The following is an 18,902-nucleotide window of genomic DNA, read 5'->3' on the forward strand; positions in this document are numbered from 1 at the left end:
CCCTTCCACTTGCACCTACTGGAATGGCCTCAGGTCAGCCATAGCTCTGGGGAGAACCTGGAAATCTTACAGACATGTTCTGAACCTTGTTGGTCTCCTGTGAATGTATTGTCAAGATTGGGTTCCAGTGATAAATAAGCCTCCAAACTGAAGAAAGATGGATGAAACATCTTTAGAACAGACATCTTTAGAAGGACTTCTTATGGACATATGAAGCTGCCTTATACTGAATCAGACCCTTGGTCCATCAAAGTCAGTATTGTCTACTCAGACTGGCAGTGGCTCTCCAGGGTCTCAAGCTGAGGTTTTTCACACCTATTTGCCTGGACCCTTTTTGGGAGATGCCGGGGATTGAACTTGGGACCTTCTGCTTACCAAGCAGATGCTCTGCCACTGAGCCACAGCCCCATTCATGGCTCTCCAGGGTCTCAAGCTGAGGTTTTTCACACCTATTTGCCTGGACCCTTTTTTGGAGATGCCAGGGATTGAACTTGGGACCTTCTGCTTACCAAGCAGATGCTCTACCACTGAGTCACCGTCCCTCCCCATGAACTAAATACTGGAAAATTGTCACTCCTTGGTGATTGGAAAGATGGCTTTTGAACTATCTTCCGTTAATGTCTTCTTACTACATGCTCTTGTCTATTTGAAGTCCCATGTGCAAGCTCTGTCAGAACACCACTTTCCTTTACATTACACTGTTTTGTTGTTTAAAATTTATGGTATCTATTAGCGGTTTTTTTTATTTACATAGCTCTGACAGAGGTTGTCCTTGAAAGGGCAGCTGCTGTCAGAGCTTTCTCAGCCCCACCCACCTCACAGGGTGTCTGTTGTGGGGGGAGGAAGATAAAGGAGACTGTGAGCCACTCTGAGACTCTGAGATTCGGAGTAGAGGGCAGGATACAAATCCAATATCATCTTCTTGCAGCTGCTGGAATGGCCTTGGGTCAGCCATCACTCTCGCAGAGCTGTTCTTGAAAGGGCAGCTGCTGTGAGAGCTCTCTCAGCCCCACCTACCTCACAGGGTGCCTGATACAGTGGGGGGGGGGAGGAAGTAAAAGTGATCACTCTGTGACCGCTCTGAGACTCTGAGATTGAGAGTACAGGGCGGGATATAAATCCAATATCATCTTCTTCTTCTAGTGGAGCTTGGATATTTCAGAGAGGTGGCTTAGCTCGCCCGTTTCTGTGTCCCGGCTCTGGTATTCCTTGGAGGTCTCCCCTCAAAGTACCTGTCAGGGTCAGCTCTGCTTAGCTTCTGAGGTCTAGCAAGATCGGGCTCACCTGGGCTCTCCAGGCCAGGGCTAAAACTTGGCAGCGCTTTCGATCGATGAGAAACCAGACGCTGCGGCGATCTGGGGAAGGAAGCATGCAGAGGGCACACGCTCACCAGGCAATCAGAGTGCTTCGGTCCCGTGCAGCCCGCCGCGCACTGCTCGTGGCAACAATCCGTGGGGAGGTGCCCCTTGCACCTCGGACAGCTGCTGGCGCAGATGGTGCTGGTCACTGGGCAGTTGCAAGACAGAAAAACGGAAGACGTGAGCCCGCGTTCCTTCCTGGCGCACGCTGAGGGGTTTCCTCTTCCCCAAAGCTCTGCAAGAAGGGAGCAGCTGCCCAAGAGGTGGCAAAACAACTCCACACGAGGGCGTCCAGAGCAGCGGCTCAGATGAGGAAGAGGGAAGGTGCCTTCCAGTGCTCTCGCGTCGAGCACACAGGGCTGGTGCATGGGAGTCGGCGACCTAGACACCCCCTCCCCACTCGCACCGTCCCTGAGCCTCCAACTGGACGCTGAGGGGTCGGAGGAGCTTCCCCCGGCCCCTCAGCACACAGAAAGAAGGGGCTTCCAGTCCTTGGTGCCCTCTGAACTCTGAGAGCGCTGAGGAACAGAATTGCGGTGTGTTCTTTCTGGGCACTGAGGGGTCAGTGGAGCTCCCCCGGCCCTTCAGCGCCCAGAAAGAACAGCGCTTCTAGTCCTCGCTGCCCTCCAAACTCGGAGAGCGCCAAGGAGCGGAAGCGCAGCATGTCCCTTCTGGGCGCTCAGGGGTCGGAGGAGCTCCCCAGTCCCTCAGCACCCAGAGACGAAGTGCCCGATGTGATGACGTCACCTGCTAAAACTTTTTCCTGGGGGGGGGGGGCGTGCATTGGGGTTCTGTCTTGGGCGGCAGAACCCCACATCCTGGACCGGCGAGCACACTATCTACATTGTGCATGCACGCACCTTCCTGGAAGAAGGTGTTTCAGTGTGAGCCGTTCGTGCTCCTTTCAGTTCCCACCCCTCCAGCTCTGCAAAGGCAAAAAGGAGCACGAAGGGGCAGTGCTCTGCACCCCGCAGGTGCTGGATCTCTACAGCAGGAGCTCACTTGTCTGGCAGCTCTGTCTTGCTTCACCCCAGCAGTGGCCGTTGGGGCAGATGCTTCTGCAGTCAGGGCCTGGAGAGAGAAAGAGAAGAAAGAAAGAGACTCAGCCAGGGGTGGCCAAACTGTGGCTCGGGAGCCACATGTGGCTCTTCCACACGTATTGTGTGGCTCTCAAAGCCCCCATTGCCCCATCAGACAGCTTGGAGAAGCCATTGCTCTCTTTAGATCACTTCCCCAAGCCAAGCCAGCTGGTGGCTTGGATAATGCATTTAAAGTTGCTTTCTTTCTACCTCCCTCCCTCCCCCACATCATTAAAAGAGCTACGATTACTATACAATCGTCATCAGGAAAGAAGAGCCCGCCTATATCAAAGTTGTATAGCACCATGGAATGTTTTAACTGTAAATGTATTTTATTGGTTTTAAACTGTAAATATAAATGGGCTGGACTGACTGTTAGCTGCCCCGAGTCCGCTTGCAGAGAGGGAGGAATAGAAATTTAAGAAGAAGATATTGGATTTATATCCCGCCCTCCACTCCGAAGAGTCTCAGAGCGGCTCACAATCTCCTTTCCCTTCCTCCCCCACAACAGACGCCCTGTGAGGTGGGTGGGGCTGGAGAGGGCTCTCACAGCAGCTGCCCTTTCAAGGACAACCTCTGCCAGAGCTATGGCTGACCCAAGGCCATCCCAGGAGGTGCAAGTGGAGGAGTGGGGAATCAAACCCGGTTCTCCCAGATAAGAGTCTGCCCTTTCAAGGACCTCTGCCAGAGCTATGGCTGACCCGAGGCCATGCCAGCAGGTGCAAGTGGAGGAGTGGGGAATCAAACCCGGTTCTCCCAGATAAGAGTCCGCACACTTAACCACTACACCAAACTGGCTCTTAAGCACTACACTACACACTTAACCACTACACCAAACTTATTTATTAAGGTAATAAATAATATATAATCCATCTATTTCCCTTCCTCCCTTCCAGCTCTCAAACATCTGACATTTATTCTGTGTGGCTCTTAGGTTAAGCAAGCTTGGCCAGCCCTGGACTCAGCTGAAGGAGGAGGTCACCACTGCGATGCGGCACTCTACAGAAATCAGAGAACCGCTTGGGCGAACAGGGGCCAAGGACACTCTTCAAGTGGGTAGCAGCAGCTGAGTGCCTGACAGGAATCCCGGGGACACAGGAAATGCCTGGGAGGTAGAATTGAGTGTGAAATTCCACTTCTAATGTAAAGACGTGTTTGTCCGGGTTTTGGAGCCAGAAGGCTGTCTGAACAAGGGCCTTACAACACATTTAGGTGTGTATGTATTTATGCAAGTATTTATGCAGATGTCCCTGTGTCAGGGTGAAAGCCATGTTCTGAAGCCCCGTGCTTCCCGGGCACATATAGGCCCAACTTGGATCGGGGCTGTAGGGCACAGAGAAAGGATGCTTGGACATTTCCCCCTTCCCTCCATTTTGCTCACATATAAGAATGTACCCATACGTACACACCACAAGGGAACGAGGTGCCAAAATTTAGATACAATTCTAACATCTTACTTGCACCAACAGACCAGAATATGAATTTTAAGAAAAACAGGATGTATTTTTTTGCGTATAATGATCAAAAAAATTAGGTTGAAAAGATTAAAATAAGAATAAAACGATAAAGCCCGGCAGGATGAAGAGACGGAAGTGAGCAACATACGTTTAAAAGGTTTATGCTTGCAACGACCCAAGTTCAGAAATGTTAGGAGTGAAAAGGTAATGGTATGTAGACCAAAACAAAAGTATGTAAGTAATCTGTACAAAACAAAGATCTGTTCAACAGCTTTATAGATAGAAAAAATGTTATTAGTTACAATTTATTAGACAAAACTGATTCTTATAAATGATGGTTCCTCTCCGATTTTTATGCTTTTGTCAACCAAAATATAGCTGTTTATGTATAAATGAAACACCGTGGCATTTCTATTTTATCTTCTTACCTTTCTCAATGTTTGTGTTCTTTATAGAAAATTAAAAAATACTTTCAAAAATTAGATATGATTTATAACCATACATTTTAGAGATTCAGATGCGTAGCCCTGTCGGTCTGAAGCGACAGAACAAAGGGTGATTAACACGTGGAATTCACTGCCACAGGAGGTGGTGGCGGCTACAAGCATAGACAGCTTCAAGAGGGGATTGGATAAACATCTGGAGCAGAGGTCCATCAGTGGCTATTAGTCACAGGGTATAGACAGAACTCTCTGTCTGGGGTAGTGATGCTCTGTATTCTTGGTGCTTGGGGGGGGGGGCACAGTGGGAGGGCTTCTAGCCCCACTGGTGGACCTCCTGATGGCACCTGGGTTTTCTTGGCCACTATGTGACACAGAGTGTTGGACTGGACGGACCACTGGCCTGATCCAACATGGCTTTTCTTGTTCTTATGTTCAGTCCTGTGGCACCTTTAAGACCAACGAAGTTTTATTCTGGGTGTAAGCTTTTGTGTGAAGAAATGTGGATGCACGTGAAAGCTTATACCCAAAATAAAACTTTTGTCGGTCTTCAGGGTGTCACTGGGTGCAGACTTCATGCATCTTTATGTGTGAGAATGGAATTCATGGGACAAGATTCATAACAACGGCAAACCTTTGGCCACACAGTTCAAAATGTGCAAAAATTATTCAACGCCTATCCTGGCTTCTTATGCCAACAATTGTTCTTGACGTGTAAAATAGCGACCACTGATAAAGGCCCATTAAGGAGAGCCAGTTTGGTGTAGTGGTTAAGTGCGCGGACTCTTATCTGGGAGAACCGGGTTTGATTCCCCACTCCATTTGCACCTGCTAGCATGGCCTTGGGTCAGCCATAGCTCTTGCAGAGGTTGTCCTTGAAAGGGCAGCTGCTGTGAGAGCCCTCTCCAGCCCCACCCACCTCACAGGGTGTCTGTTGTGGGGGAGGAAGATAAAAGAGATTGTGAGCCGCTCTGAGACTCTTCGGAGTGGAGGGCGGGATATAAATCCAATATCTTCATCTACCTCACAGGGTGTCTGTTGTGGGGAGGAAGGGAAAGGAGATTGTGAGCCGCTCTGAGACTCTTTGGAGTGGAGGGCGGGATATAAATCCAATATCTTCATCTACCTCACAGGGTGTCTGTTGTGGGGGAGGAAGGTGAAGGAGATGGTGAGCCACTCTGAGACTCTTCGGAGTGAGGGCGGGATATAAATCCAGTATCTTCTAAGCCAAAATGTTCAGTCTTATTTACTGTGATTGTAGTCTTATTTGTATGCTGTCAACCTGCGGATATTGATTTGTATTATTTAGCCAGTGGTTTCTATATAGAGCAGTGATGTCAAACTCATTTGTTATGAGGGCCGGATCTGACATAAATGAGACCTTGTCAGGCTAGGCCGGGGTGCCATAAAATGTAATGCCAGGTAGTGGAGACAACGACGCACAAGGTCAGGAGCTTGGAGGTACTATTGGAGCCTTCCTTGACAATGGAGGCTCAAATAGCAGCCACTGCTAAGTCCGCATTCTTTCATCTTAGGCGGGCGAGGCAGCTGGAGCATGACGATCTGGCAACGGTGATCCACGCAACGGTCACCTCGAGGTTGGACTGCTGTAATACCCTCTACATGGGGCTGCCCCTGTGCCGAACCCGGAAGCTAGTGCAGAATGCCGCTGCCCAGCTGCTATTAGGGCTTCCTAGATGGGAGCACATCCAGCCGGGGCTCCGGGGACTGCATTGGCTGCCAATAATATACCGAGTTCGGTACAAGGTGCTGGTTATTACCTTTAAAACCCTATATGGCCTAGGACCTGCCTACCTTAGGGACACAGACAAACACAATTGAAGATTTTTTAATTTTTTTAAAAAATATATATATGCTTAAAACATTAGCACTCATTGGTTTTAAGGGTGCTTTCTTTGTATTTCTCCCAAGGGATCCAGGGAACTGGGCAAAGGAAGCTCTGGCTCTTTTTTTCTTTCCCCAGAAGACCAGGAGGGAGGGACCCTCTGCCAACAGAAGAAAGAGAGGCTTGACTCAGTAGCTCTGCTGCGCAACTGAGAAAGCCTGGCAAAGCAAGTTCTCCCTCGCCCCTTCCTCCCCAAGGGAGGAGCCTCAGCCAATGGAGAAAATAGAGGTTTTGTTCTGTACGATTGAGCAAGCTCCTGTGCGATTGAGCAAGCCTTGCAAAGCAAGCTGTTATGCAGAAGGAAGCAAGAGATAGGCAGAAGGAAGCAGACAAGAGCCAATTGCTTGGGGGCCTGTTAGGAGCCCTCTGGGGACCTGATTTGGCCCCTGGGCCGCATGTTTGACACCCAAGATATAGAGGTTGAATTCAAGGTCTACGTTTTTAATTAACTGTGCACTGTACAATAAATTGATTCCTTTTGTTTAATTCATTTTTCACATGGCTCCTGCTCCACCTCCATGGTACATAATTTGATTTTGGGTCTGGGTTTGTATTCCCTTTTTGTGCTGTCTTCATGACAGCTAGGAATCTGTCCGTGCTATCCCAAGCAAAGGGACATGTTTCCCATTCCACCAACTTCCATGGGCTCAGAAGGGTATCATTCTGCTTTGGGTGGCACTGCAATGGATGGAGAAGTTCCGCAAGGCTTGTAAGACGACACTGTTCCAGTTAGCATTTGACTGAAAGGTTGACCACCACCACCACTGAGACGCTAGATCCAATGGATGTTTAAGATCACTGAATGCCATCTTAAATCTGCATCGAAACTAGCACCAAACTATTTTAATGCTTTTAATGTAATTTTTTTAAATTGTAAGCTATGTTTTGCAAAGAGCCTCGTGGCGCAGAGTGGTAAAGCTGCAGTACTGCAGTCGGAGCCCTCTGCTCGGTTTGATCCCAGCGGAAGCTGGTTCAGGTAGCCGGCTCCAGGTTGACTCAGCCTTCCATCCTTCCGAGGTCGGTCAAATGAGTCCCCAGCTTGCTGGGGGGAAAGTGTAGATGACTGGGGAAGGCAATGGCAAACCACCCCTTAAAAAGTCTGCCGTGAAAACATTGTGAAAGCAACATCACCCTAGAGTTGGGAACGACTGGTGCTTGCACAGGGGACTACCTTCACCTTTTACCTTTATGTTTCGTGAGCCGCCCTGAGCCTGCTTTGGCGGGGAGGGTGTGATATAAATCCAATAAAATTTAAAAAAAAATAAGCTGGCCTCCCAAACGGGCAGGGTGACGTCACCCAGGCCTCAGATGGGGAATCCCCAGAATGCTAGAGACAGAGCCAACTTTAACTCATGCAGTGGGGGGTGAGCCAGCAGCGGTCATCCGGAAACAGATGCGTGGGAGTGTTTGGGAAGCCGTTCATGGCCCACAGAAAGGGCAAGGGGGAGCCCAGTGATTCAGTGAGGAGTCAGAATCTAGCATCCTGAAAAATCAAAATGTATTGAGTTTAACAACAATTAGCAGTCTTAAAATTTAAGAATTATCTACAGTATTTCCATGCAGCTTTGCGGTGTGTCCTGTTATTACCATGGTTTATTCCAGGATGAGAGAAATTGCAGAAAAAGATGTTGCATATGAAGCTGCTTTATACTGAATCAGACCCTCGGTCCATCAAGGTCAGTATTGTCTTCTCAGACTGGCAGCAGCTCTCCAGGGTCTCAAGCTGAGGCTTTTCACACCTATTTGCCTGGACCCTTTTCTGGAGATGCCAGGGATTGAACCTGGGACCTTCTGCTTCCCAAGCAGATGCTCTACCACTGAGCCACCGTCCCTCCCCTAAAGAATAGAAAAATATTTCTGCTTGCAGAGGAGCACTGACATTGAATTTGTTACAAGAGGCTGACAACCCAGAAAGAAACAGGAAGGACTGGTCCTGAGGAAGTTCACTGACAAAATGAGCCTGCATCCAGGTGCTCACTGGACCTTTCTTGTAATATTGTACTGCGAGAATGGACCTTTCTTAACGTATAAAAAGATGATATAGTTTTTCTGTATTACAACTACATTATATAGTTGTGATGTATAAAAAAAGAGCCCCATGGAGCAGTGGTAAAGCTGCAGTACTGCAGTCCGAGCTCACTGCTCACGACCGGAGTTCGATCCCAGCGGAAGCTGGGTTCAGGTAGCCGGCTCAAGGTTGACGCAGCCTTCCATCCTTCTGAGGTCGGTCAAATGAGTCCCCAGCTTGCTGGGAGGAAAGTGGAGATGACTGGGGAAGGCAATGGCAAGCCACCCCGTAAAAAGTCTGCCGTGAAAACGTGAAAGCAACGTCACCCCAGAGTTGGATACGGCCGGTGCTGGCACAGGGGACTACTTTTACCTTTTTCCCAGAGAGTGCTGAGATCATGTTCCCCAGAGAGTGCTGAGATCGGGAACTCAAAACCTTCTCGTTATCCCCGGGCCAAAAGAAGCCCGTCTAAAATCTACCAGGGACCGGGCCTTTTCTGTTATGGCCCCTTCCTGGTGGAACCAGCTGCCGGAAGAGGTGAGGGCCCTGCGGGACCTTGTTCAGTTCCGCAGGGCCTGTAAGACAACCCTCTTCCGGCTGGCCTATAACTAACTGGCACAAGAAACTAAGTGTGGTTTTAGTGGACTTTTGCTGTTCTTAATGTTTTAAATGTTTTAATTATTTAACTGTTGAATGCCTAAACCTAATTTATGTACGATCCTATGTTGTAAGCCGCCCTGAGCCACTTGGTGGGAAGGGCGGGATATAAATAATCAAATAGATAGATAGATAGATAGATAGATAGATAGATAGATAGATAGATAGATAGATAGATAGATAGATAGATAGATAGATAGATGGATGATATAGTTTTTCTTCAAAAGTTTTACTAAACATTGTTAGCCAATATATCACAGTGTTTGTTTCTACTAGTGGGGGTGAGCCAGCAGGGGTCATCTGGAAGCAGAGGTGTGGGGGTGACTGGGAAGCAGTTCATGGCCCTTAGAAAGGGCAAGGAGGTGCTGAGTGATTCAGTGAGTCAGAATCTAGCATCCTGAGAATCAAAACGTTCAGGGTTGGAGGTTTCTTGGAGGGGGCGGTCATTTCTAGTCCTTAACAGAAGAGGATATAGATTCGAAAGAGTGTTAATATACCTGCTGTTATCTCAGCCATAAGCAGTGTTCCCTCTAAGCTGAGTTAGGGTGAGCTAGCTCACAGATTTTTAGCCTGCAGCTTAACCACCAGTCACCAACAAAATCACAGGGACCCTCGAAACTGTCGAACGTGTTCTCCTCTCATGCCGACTTTAGCAGGAGATACGGGAGAGGTTAATTAGTCCTTTATTAAGTAGATTTCAGAGCTATTCCAGTCTTCCTAATTTTGAGGTCACTGGGAAGTTTCTTATGGGTGTGAGCCCACAGATTACAGGTCCTTGCGCAAGGGTCTTTTCAACCACATGTAAAATTCGCAAAGATATATTATGTTCTGAAGCTAAATGTTAATTGTTATTTTATATACCCTATTTCCTACTGTTATCCTATGCAATACTTGAACATTTTGTAAGTTATGTTAGCTTTGTTTTTTTTAGCTTTTGTTAATTTTTTTTCTGATTTGTGCTGGTCACTGACGGTATCAAACGAAACGCCTCCAGCTCACAGGTTTTTGTCTTAGCTCAGGAGGGATGACCCTCAGAGCACACTCATTTATGCCGTAGCGCACCACTTTCATGCCCGCAGCTCACAAATTTAATACCAGTCGCTCACAAAACAGAATTTTTGCTCACAAGACTCTGCAGCTTAGAGGGAACGCTGGCCATAAAGCAGAAATATGGTTTCCAAAAGGGCTTTTTTTTTTTAAATGCACAGGAACGCAGTTCTGGCGGTGTCAGAGGTGTGGCCTAATATGCAAATGAGTTCCTGCTGGGCTTTTTCTACAAAACAAGCCCTGGTTTCCAGAGACCAAAGTACCCTGCTGAGGTCCTTCTTCTCTCCAAATCGCGCCCTCCCCAAACTCCACCTACAAAACCACCAAGTATTTCCCAGTGGATTTCAAGGTGAGTGATGAACTGAGCTATATGCCGTTGCCTACCTCTGTGCATTCACCCTAGACCAGGGGTGGAATGCTAGCAGGAGCCTCTTCGCATATTAGGCCACACCCCCTTGATGTAGCCAATCCTCCAAGAGCTTACAAAAAAGAACCTTGTAAGCTCTTGGAGGATTGGCTACATCGGGGTGTGTGGCCTAATATGCAAAGGAGCTCCTGCTAGAATTCCACCCCTGCCGTTAGACGTCCTGGCTGGTTTCACATCCATGTATCAACCAGGGCTGACTGGGCTTAATGTAGGGTTGCCAAGTCCAATTCAAGAAATATCTGGGGACTTTGGGGGTGGAGCCAGGAGACATTAGGGGTGGAGCCAAGATCCAGGCTGTGACAGGCATAATTGAACTACAAAGGGAGTTCTGGCCATCACATTTAAAGGGACGGCACACCTTTTCAATTCCTTCCTTCCATAGGAAAGAATGAAGGATAGGGGCACCTTCTTTTGGGGCTCATAGAATTGGACCGCCTGGTCCAATCTTTTTGAAACTTGGGGGGTATTTTGGGGAGAGGCACTAGATGCTGTACTGAAAATTTCATGCCTCTACCCCAAATAACAGCCCCCCCCAGAGCCCCAGATACCCTCAGATCAATTCTCCATGATTTTCTATGGGAATAAATCTCCTTAGGGAATAACAGAGTTCCCAGCAGACATTTCCCTCCCCTCCCCCCGCTTTCTGACGACCCTGAAGCGGGGGGAGGGCCTCCAAACCGGGGGATCCCCTGCCCCCACCTGGGGATTGGCACCCCTAGCTTAATGTCTGAGGTCTGATGAGATCGGGGTAGCCTGCGCCATCCAGGTTAGGAACTTTTGCCGTTGCTGTAAAACAATCAGTGGGTGATGGCACAGATCACATACGTCCAGGGGTGGGATTCTAGCAGGCGCTCCTTTGCATATTAGGCCGCACCCACCTGATGTTGCCAATCTTCCAAGAGCTTACAAAGCTCTTTTTTGTAAGCTCTTGGTGGATTGGCTACATCGGGGGGGGGGGGGGAGTGGCCAAACATGCAAAGGAGCTCCTGCTAGAGTTCCATCCCTGCAAACGTCTCTGATTAAAACCAAAAATCTGAATCGATTTAACAATATAAGGAACAAATAGAAATACCAGGCCACTGATGGGACACGCCCCCACCAACCCAGGAATCCAGGCCTTCATTTTAACGCCATTCCCATCGAGCTTTGTTTTCATCACCTGTCCGCGACCTAGAATACTCACACGTCCGACGGCGCTGGGTGCCGATCTCCGTGAAGTTGTGCCAGTTGTGTTTGTGGAAGATGTCGTTCCAGTCTATGGTCTCCTGGAAGCACAGTTGTGGGTTTTCCTGGATGATCACTCCGCCTTTCAGAATCTCTGCAGAGAGGGGAAACGACGAGAAATGGGGAAAGACCTGTGAGCAAAACTGTTGTTTTAGTGGCTTGATCAAAAACTCGGGAAACTCTTAGCTGATCTAAAAAAAACTCCCAGCATTTATACCTCCATGCTTGAGAAGAGATGAATGGAGTGTAAAAACAGGGTCCCAGTTAATTACTCGCAGCACTCCGCAATCAAGACGGATACATGTGCATGTCAACCTTCAATTCTGATATATTTGTTTCCTTCATTTTTCCTTCACTATATTTCCCCCCTGGAATTAAACCCAAACAAACGGTGTCCATCAGGACTGACCCTTGGATGCATAGGCAGACTTGGGCCACCGCACCCTCCGTGCCACCGCGGCACCTCCTCCTCCCTTCCCCGGACTATTGCAACGCCTGGAACCAGCGCGCTCTAGGCTATCTAAGGATGCCCCCCCCCCCGATCAGCTGATTGCAGGGTAAAAGTGCTGTTAAGAAGATGAAGAAGAAGAAGATATTGGATTTATATCCCGCCCTCCACTCCGAAGAGTCTCAGAGCGGCTCACAATCCCCTTTACCTTCCTCCCCCACAACAGACACCCTGTGAGGTAGTTGAAGATATTGGATTTATATCCCGCCCTCCACTCCGAAGAGTCTCAGAGTGGCTCCAATCTCCTTTCCCTTCCTCCCCCACAACAGACACCCTGTGAGGTAGTTGAAGATATTGGATTTATATCCCGCCCTCCACTCCGAAGAGTCCCAGAGCGGCTCACAATCTCCTTTCCCTTCCTCCCCCACAACAGACACCCTGTGAGGTAGATGAAGATATTGGATTTATATCCCGCCCTCCACTCTGAAGAGTCTCAGAGCGGCTCACAATCTCCTTTCCCTTCCTCCCCCACAACAGACACCCTGTGAGGTAGATGAAGATATTGGATTTATATCCCGCCCTCCACTCCGAAGAGTCTCAGAGTGGCTCCAATCTCCTTTCCCTTCCTCCCCCACAACAGACACCCTGTGAGGTAGTTGAAGATATTGGATTTATACCCCGCCCTCCACTCCGAAGAGTCTCAGAGCGGCTCACAATCTCCTTTCCCTTCCTCCCCCACAACAGACACCCTGTGAGGTAGATGAAGATATTGGATTTATATCCCGCCCTCCACTCCGAAGAGTCTCAGAGCGGCTCACAATCTCCTTTACCTTCCTCCCCCACAACAGACACCCTGTGAGGTGGGTGGGGCTGGAGAGGGCTCTCACAGCAGCTGCCCTTTCAAGGACAACCTCTGCCAGATCTATGGCTGACCCAAGGCCATTCCAGCAGCTGCAAGTGGAGGAGTGGGGAATCAAACCCGGTTCTCCCAGATAAGAGAGCTCTGGCTGACCCAAGGCCATTCCGGCAGCTGCAAGTGGAGGAGTGGGGAATCAAACCTGGTTCTCCCAGATAAGAGAGCTATGGCTGACCCAAGGCCATGCTAGCAGGTGCAAGTGGAGGAGTGGGGAATCAAACCCGGTTCTCCCAGATAAGAGAGCTATGGCTGACCCAAGGCCATGCTAGCAGCTGCAAGTGGAGGAGAGGGGAATCAAACCCGGTTCTCCCAGATAAGAGTCCGCACACTTAACCACTACACCAAACTGGCTCTCCAGACAGGCTAGCAGCAGACAGGCCAGCAGCAGTGGACCACAAAGCCTGAAAGGGCAGCCGTGGCACTGCCTCCTCCCCACTTCCTGGATGGGAAGGAAGTGGGGAGGAGACAGTGCCGCGGCCGCCCTTGCAGGCTTCATGGTTTGCTGCTGTTTGCCCACCTGGGCATTGACAGCGTGCCGTGCAGTTTTATCCACCAATCAGCTGATCTTTAGATAGCCCAGGGTGCACCAGTTCTGGGCGTTGCAATAGACCGGGGAGGGGGGGCGGGAGGAGGCTGGGGAGCAGGCGAACTAGATGTTTGCCTAGGGGGGGGAGACCGAATTCAGCGCACCCACCCTGCTGGCGCCCTAGGCAACCACCTAGTTTGCCTAGTGGGCGAGCCGGCCCTGGTGACCATGCAAATGAAGCTTGTTACTGCCTTTGGTCCCCGCAGCTGTTAAACAATCTTTATTATGCTAATTTGCTGCTCACCCCCTACCTATATATACATACTGGTAACTTCCACTTCAATGTATCTGAAGAAGTGTGCATGCATACAAAAGCTTTGTCGGTCTTAAAGGTGCTGCTGGATTCGAATTTTGTTCTCTAGCACCTATGCAGTACTTTGAGCGCTTTAAAATGCTACGCAGATTCACATGTATCGCTTTGTTGTCACCTCAGCAAACAGTCCCACCGGATGGGTCAGATATACTATCTTTGCACATGGTGAAGAAGGTCAGAAAGCTAGCAGCGGCTGGAGTGTCAGATGAGGATCTGAGAGGCTCAGGGTTCAGATCCCTCCTCTGCCACAGAAACCGGCTAGGTGACCTTGGGCCAGTCGCACACTCTTGGTCTAAGCTACCTCACAGGGTTGTTGTGAAGATGTAATTAAAGTGGGATGTATACTGGCCAGAGCTCTCTGGAGCGAGGTCAGGATGAAAATTTACTAACTAAATACAAAGCCCAAGGAGGCAGTGAGGTGATGGTTTAAAGCATCAAGTCACCCACTGAATTCCTGGCCAAGGCAGGACTCAAAAGGACAATTTCCTGGCTCATGGATCATTCTCTTTACCCCCGTACTACACCACCTGAACGGAAGTGCCCTATTCCCACAAACAGAAATGCATATTATCCATTCTTTTCCCACTGTCTCCTAACCAGGGCCTTTTTGGTAGAAAAAAACCCAGCAGGAACTCATTTGCACATTAGGCCACACCCCCTGGTGCCAAGCCAGCCAGAACTGCGTTCCTGCACAAAAAAAAGCCCGGCTCCTAACCAAGAAGGTGGAGACATTTCTTTTCTTTTTTCTTTTTAAACTTTAAAGCTTGGCCACACGTCACGTGGGCGGGTGCAACACCCAGCGTGCAGGAGACAGAAAGACAAACACGATTTTACAACTGCCGCTCAACACAACACGTGAGCTCACTAACTCTGTTTTCGTTCGTTCGGTCGGCTTGTTATGAATCGTTGCTTAGGAAAGAAACCGATGAGATCAGCCGCTTTCAAACCGTCACACAAACACAAAAAACTAGCTGACGCTGAATGAGATTCCTGCTCTCTCAGGACCATTCCCGCCAACGCTGGCAGCACCTCTCCAGGGACTTCGGCAAAGGTCTTTCAGAATGCCTGTTCCCTCAGGGGTCCCCAAGCAGGACCTTTTTCTTTTTTTGTAGAAGGAACTCCTTTGCATATTAGGTCACACCCCCTCGATGTAGCCAATCCTCCAAGAGCTTACAGGGCTCTCAGTACAGGGCCAGTCAAAGTTCTCGCAGAGCTGTTTTCTCAAAGACCGTTCTCTCAGAGCTCTCTCAGCCTCACTTACCTCACAGGATGTCTGTTGTGCAGAGAGGAAGGGAAGGAGATTGTGAACCACTCTGAGCAAAGGGCAGGGTATAAATCCAATCTCTTCTCTTCTTCTTCCTCCATAGGAAGCCGGCTGAGTGACCTTGGGTCAGTCACAGCTCTTAAAAGAGCTGTTCTCTCAACAGCCATTCTCTCAGAGCTCTCTCAGTCCCACCTCCCTCACAAGGGTGTCTGCTGTGCAGAGAGGAAGAGAAGGAGACTTGTAAGCCACTCCAAGACCCTGAGTGAAGGACAGGGTATAAACCCAGTCACCATCACCATCTCCATCACCTCCTCCTCCTTACTGGAGATGCTGAGGATTGAACTGGAAGTTTATGAGGAGTTCTTCAATAAAAAGTTCAATAACGATGATGATATTGGATTTATATCCCGCCCTCCTCTCCGAATTTCAGAGCGGCTCACAATCTCCTTTCCCTTCCTCTACCACAATAGACACTCTGTGAGGTAGGTGGGGCTGAGAGAGTTCTCCCAGCAGCTGCCCATTCAAGGACAGCTCTGTGAGAGCTACTGCTGACCCAAGGCCAATCCAGCAGCTGCAAGCAGAGGACTGGGGGAATCAAACCTGGTGCTCCCAGATAAGAGTCCGCACGCTTAATCACTACACCAAACTGCCAGACAGGCTTCCCTGGAAGAAGAAGCATTGCAGATTTATACCCCACTCTTCTCTCTGAATCAGAGACTCAGAGCAGCTTACAATCTCCTCCCCCCACAACAGACACCCTGTGAGGTGGGTGGGGTTGAGAGGGCTCTCCCAGCAGCTGCCCTTTCAAGGACAACCTCTGCCAGAGCCATGGCTGACCCAAGGCCATTCCAGCAGGTGCAAGTGAAGGAGTGGGGGATCAAACCCGGTTCTCCCAGATAAGAGTCCGCTCACTTAACCACTACAGGGGAAGAAGGTCTATGAGAGCTATGGCTGACCCAAGGCCATTCCAGCAGCTGCAAGTGGAGGAGGGGGGAATCAAACCCGGTTCTCCCAGATAAGAGAGTTCTGGCTGACCCAAGGCCATTCCAGCAGCTGCAAGTGGAGGAGGGGGGAATCAAACCCGGTTCTCCCAGATAAGAGAGCTCTGGCTGACCCAAGGCCATTCCAGCAGCATCAAGTGGAGGAGGGGGGAATCAAACCCGGTTCTTCCAGATAAGAGAGTTCTGGCTGACCCAAGGCCATTCCAGCAGCTGCAAGTGGAGGAGGGGGGAATCAAACCCGGTTCTCCCAGATAAGAGAGCTCTGGCTGACCCAAGGCCATTCCAGCAGCTGCAAGTGGAGGAGGGGGGAATCAAACCCGGTTCTCCCAGATAAGAGAGCTCTGGCTGACCCAAGGCCATTCCAGCAGCTGCAAGTGGAGGAGGGGGGAATCAAACCCGGTTCTCCCAGATAAGAGAGCTCTGGCTGACCCAAGGCCATTCCAGCAGGGGCAAGTGGAGGAGGGGGGAATCAAACCCGGTTCTCCCAGATAAGAGAGCTCTGGCTGACCCAAGGCCATTCCAGCAGCTGCAAGTGGAGGAGGGGGGAATCAAACCCGGTTCTCCCAGATAAGAGAGCTCTGGCTGACCCAAGGCCATTCCAGCAGCTGCAAGTGGAGGAGGGGGGAATCAAACCCGGTTCTCCCAGATAAGAGAGCTCTGGCTAACCCAAGGCCATTCCAGCAGCTGCAAGTGGAGGAGGGGGGAATCAAACCCGGTTCTCCCAGATAAGAGAGCTCTGGCTAACCCAAGGCCATTTCAGCAGCTGCAAGTGGAGGAGGGGGGAATCAAACCCGGTTCTCCCAGATAATGATGCAAATGGCACCCCGGGCATCTTTCCCCTCCATTGTAGTTCAGCAGCAGGAAAACAACAGAGATGGGTTGTTCCTTAGGGGAAGGGGCCTGCCCTCATGCCTACTGACTAAGCTGCCACGAACGAGAGACATCTTTGGGGCTTGGTTGCGGAGTGTGAGAGTGAGCGCAGAGTCAAACACGCTCGAGTGACTTGGTCTCCAGTTTGCTTTGGGAAGCTCAGCAGTTTTTGCTGGATCGGCCTGCTGGCTCGGTTCCCAGCAACGAAAGCAAACAAACAAAACAGGTGGCCCAATGCGATGGGCTGGGTCAGCCATGATTGATGGCACACGCTGTAAACACAGGAGTATCACAGCAGCGAGGCTCTGTCTGTGGTGTTTGCTGCTCGGTACACCCGAAGGCAGCAGTCTCAAACACAGGAAACTGCCTTATGCCAAATGGGACCCTGGGTCCATCAGTATTGTCTGCTCAGGTGGGCAGCGGCTCTCAGGAGAGATCTTTCACATCACCTACCGCCAGTCAGATCTTTTCATTAGAGATACTTAGAGTCAAGTGCAAAGTAATGCACACTGGGGCCAAGAATCCCAGCTACAAATACAAGGAGAGCCAGTTTGGTGTAGTGGTTAAGTGTGCGGACTCTTACGTGAGAGAACCGGGTTTGATTCCCCACTCCTCCACTTGCAGCTGCTGGAATGGCCTTGGGTCAGCCATAGCTCTGGCAGAGGTTGTCCTTGAAAGGGCAGCTGCTGTGAGAGCCCTCTCCAGCCCCACCCACCTCTCAGGGTGTCTGTTGCGGGGGAGGAAGGTAAAGGAGAGTGTGAGCCGCTCTGAGACTCTGTCCTTGAAAGGACAGCTGCTGTGAGAGCCCTCTCCAGCCCCACCCACCTCACAGGGTATCTGTTGTGGGGGAGGAAAGTAAAGGGGATTCTGAGCCGCTCTGAGACTCTGTCCTTGAAAGGACAGCTGCTGTGAGAGCCCTCTCTATCCCCACCCACCTCACAGGGTGTCTGTTGTGGGAGAGGAAGGTAAAGGAGATTGTGAGCCACTCTGAGTCTCTTCGGAGTGTAGGGCGGGATATAAATCCAATTTTTAAAAAAAAGTTGATGGGTTGTGAACTGGCAGAGACTGAGCAAGAGAGAGATCTTGGGGTCGTGGTAAATAACTCACTGAAAATGTCAAGACAGTGTGCAATTGCAATAAAAAAGGCCAACGCCATGCTGGGAATTATTAGGAAGGGAATTGAAAACAAATCAGCCAGTATCATAATGCCCCTGTATAAATCGATGGTGTGGTCTCATTTGGAGTACTGTGTGCAATTCTGGTCACCGCACTTCAAAAAGGATATTATAGCATTGGAAAAAGTGCAGAAAAGGGTAACTAGAATGATTAAAGGTTTGGAACACTTTCCCTATGAAGAAAGGTTAAAACGCTTGGGGCTCTTTAGCTTGGAGAAATGTCGACTGCGGGGTGACATGATAGAGGTTTACAAGATTATGCATGGAATGGAGAAAGTAGAGAAAGAAGTCCTTTTCTCCCTTTCTCACAATACAAGAACTCGTGGGCATTCAATGAAATTGCTGAGCAGTCAGGTTAAAATGGATAAAAGGAAGTACTTCTTCACCCAAAGGGTGACTAACATGTGGAATTCACTGCCACAGGAGGTGGGGGCGGCTAAAAGCATAGCCAGCTTCAAGAGGGGATTGGATAAAAATATGGAGCAGAGGTCCATCAGTGGCTATTAGCCACAGTGTGTGTGTGTCTGTGTGTATGTGTATATATATATTTTGGCCACTGTGTGACACAGAGTGTTGGACTGGATGGGCCATTGGTCTGATCCAACATGGCTTCTCTTATGTTCTTATACTGGGGATTGAACCTGGGACCTTCTGTATGCCAAGCAGATGCTCTGTCACTGAGCCCCAGCCACTAAGGACAAGCTACTTTCATAAGAACCTACCAAT

At 49.7% G+C, this 18,902-nt stretch overlaps 1 protein-coding gene across 1 annotated transcript in view; it reads right to left on the reverse strand.

Annotated features, from left to right (window-relative positions):
- ERBB2 (erb-b2 receptor tyrosine kinase 2) overlaps nucleotides 1-18,902 on the reverse strand; it is a 148,845-nt gene that overhangs the window by 58,118 nt on the left and 71,825 nt on the right. Inside the window, exons 4-6 of the mRNA XM_060256668.1 lie at nucleotides 11,563-11,697; nucleotides 2,361-2,429; nucleotides 1,391-1,506 (exon numbers count right to left, since the gene is read on the reverse strand). Of these exons, the coding sequence (XP_060112651.1) occupies nucleotides 1,391-1,506; nucleotides 2,361-2,429; nucleotides 11,563-11,697 (320 nt within the window). The remainder of the gene's footprint in view (nucleotides 1-1,390; nucleotides 1,507-2,360; nucleotides 2,430-11,562; nucleotides 11,698-18,902) is intronic.

Source organism: Heteronotia binoei, chromosome 15 (assembly GCF_032191835.1).
Source record: "Heteronotia binoei isolate CCM8104 ecotype False Entrance Well chromosome 15, APGP_CSIRO_Hbin_v1, whole genome shotgun sequence".
Classification (NCBI taxonomy): domain Eukaryota; kingdom Metazoa; phylum Chordata; class Lepidosauria; order Squamata; family Gekkonidae; genus Heteronotia; species Heteronotia binoei.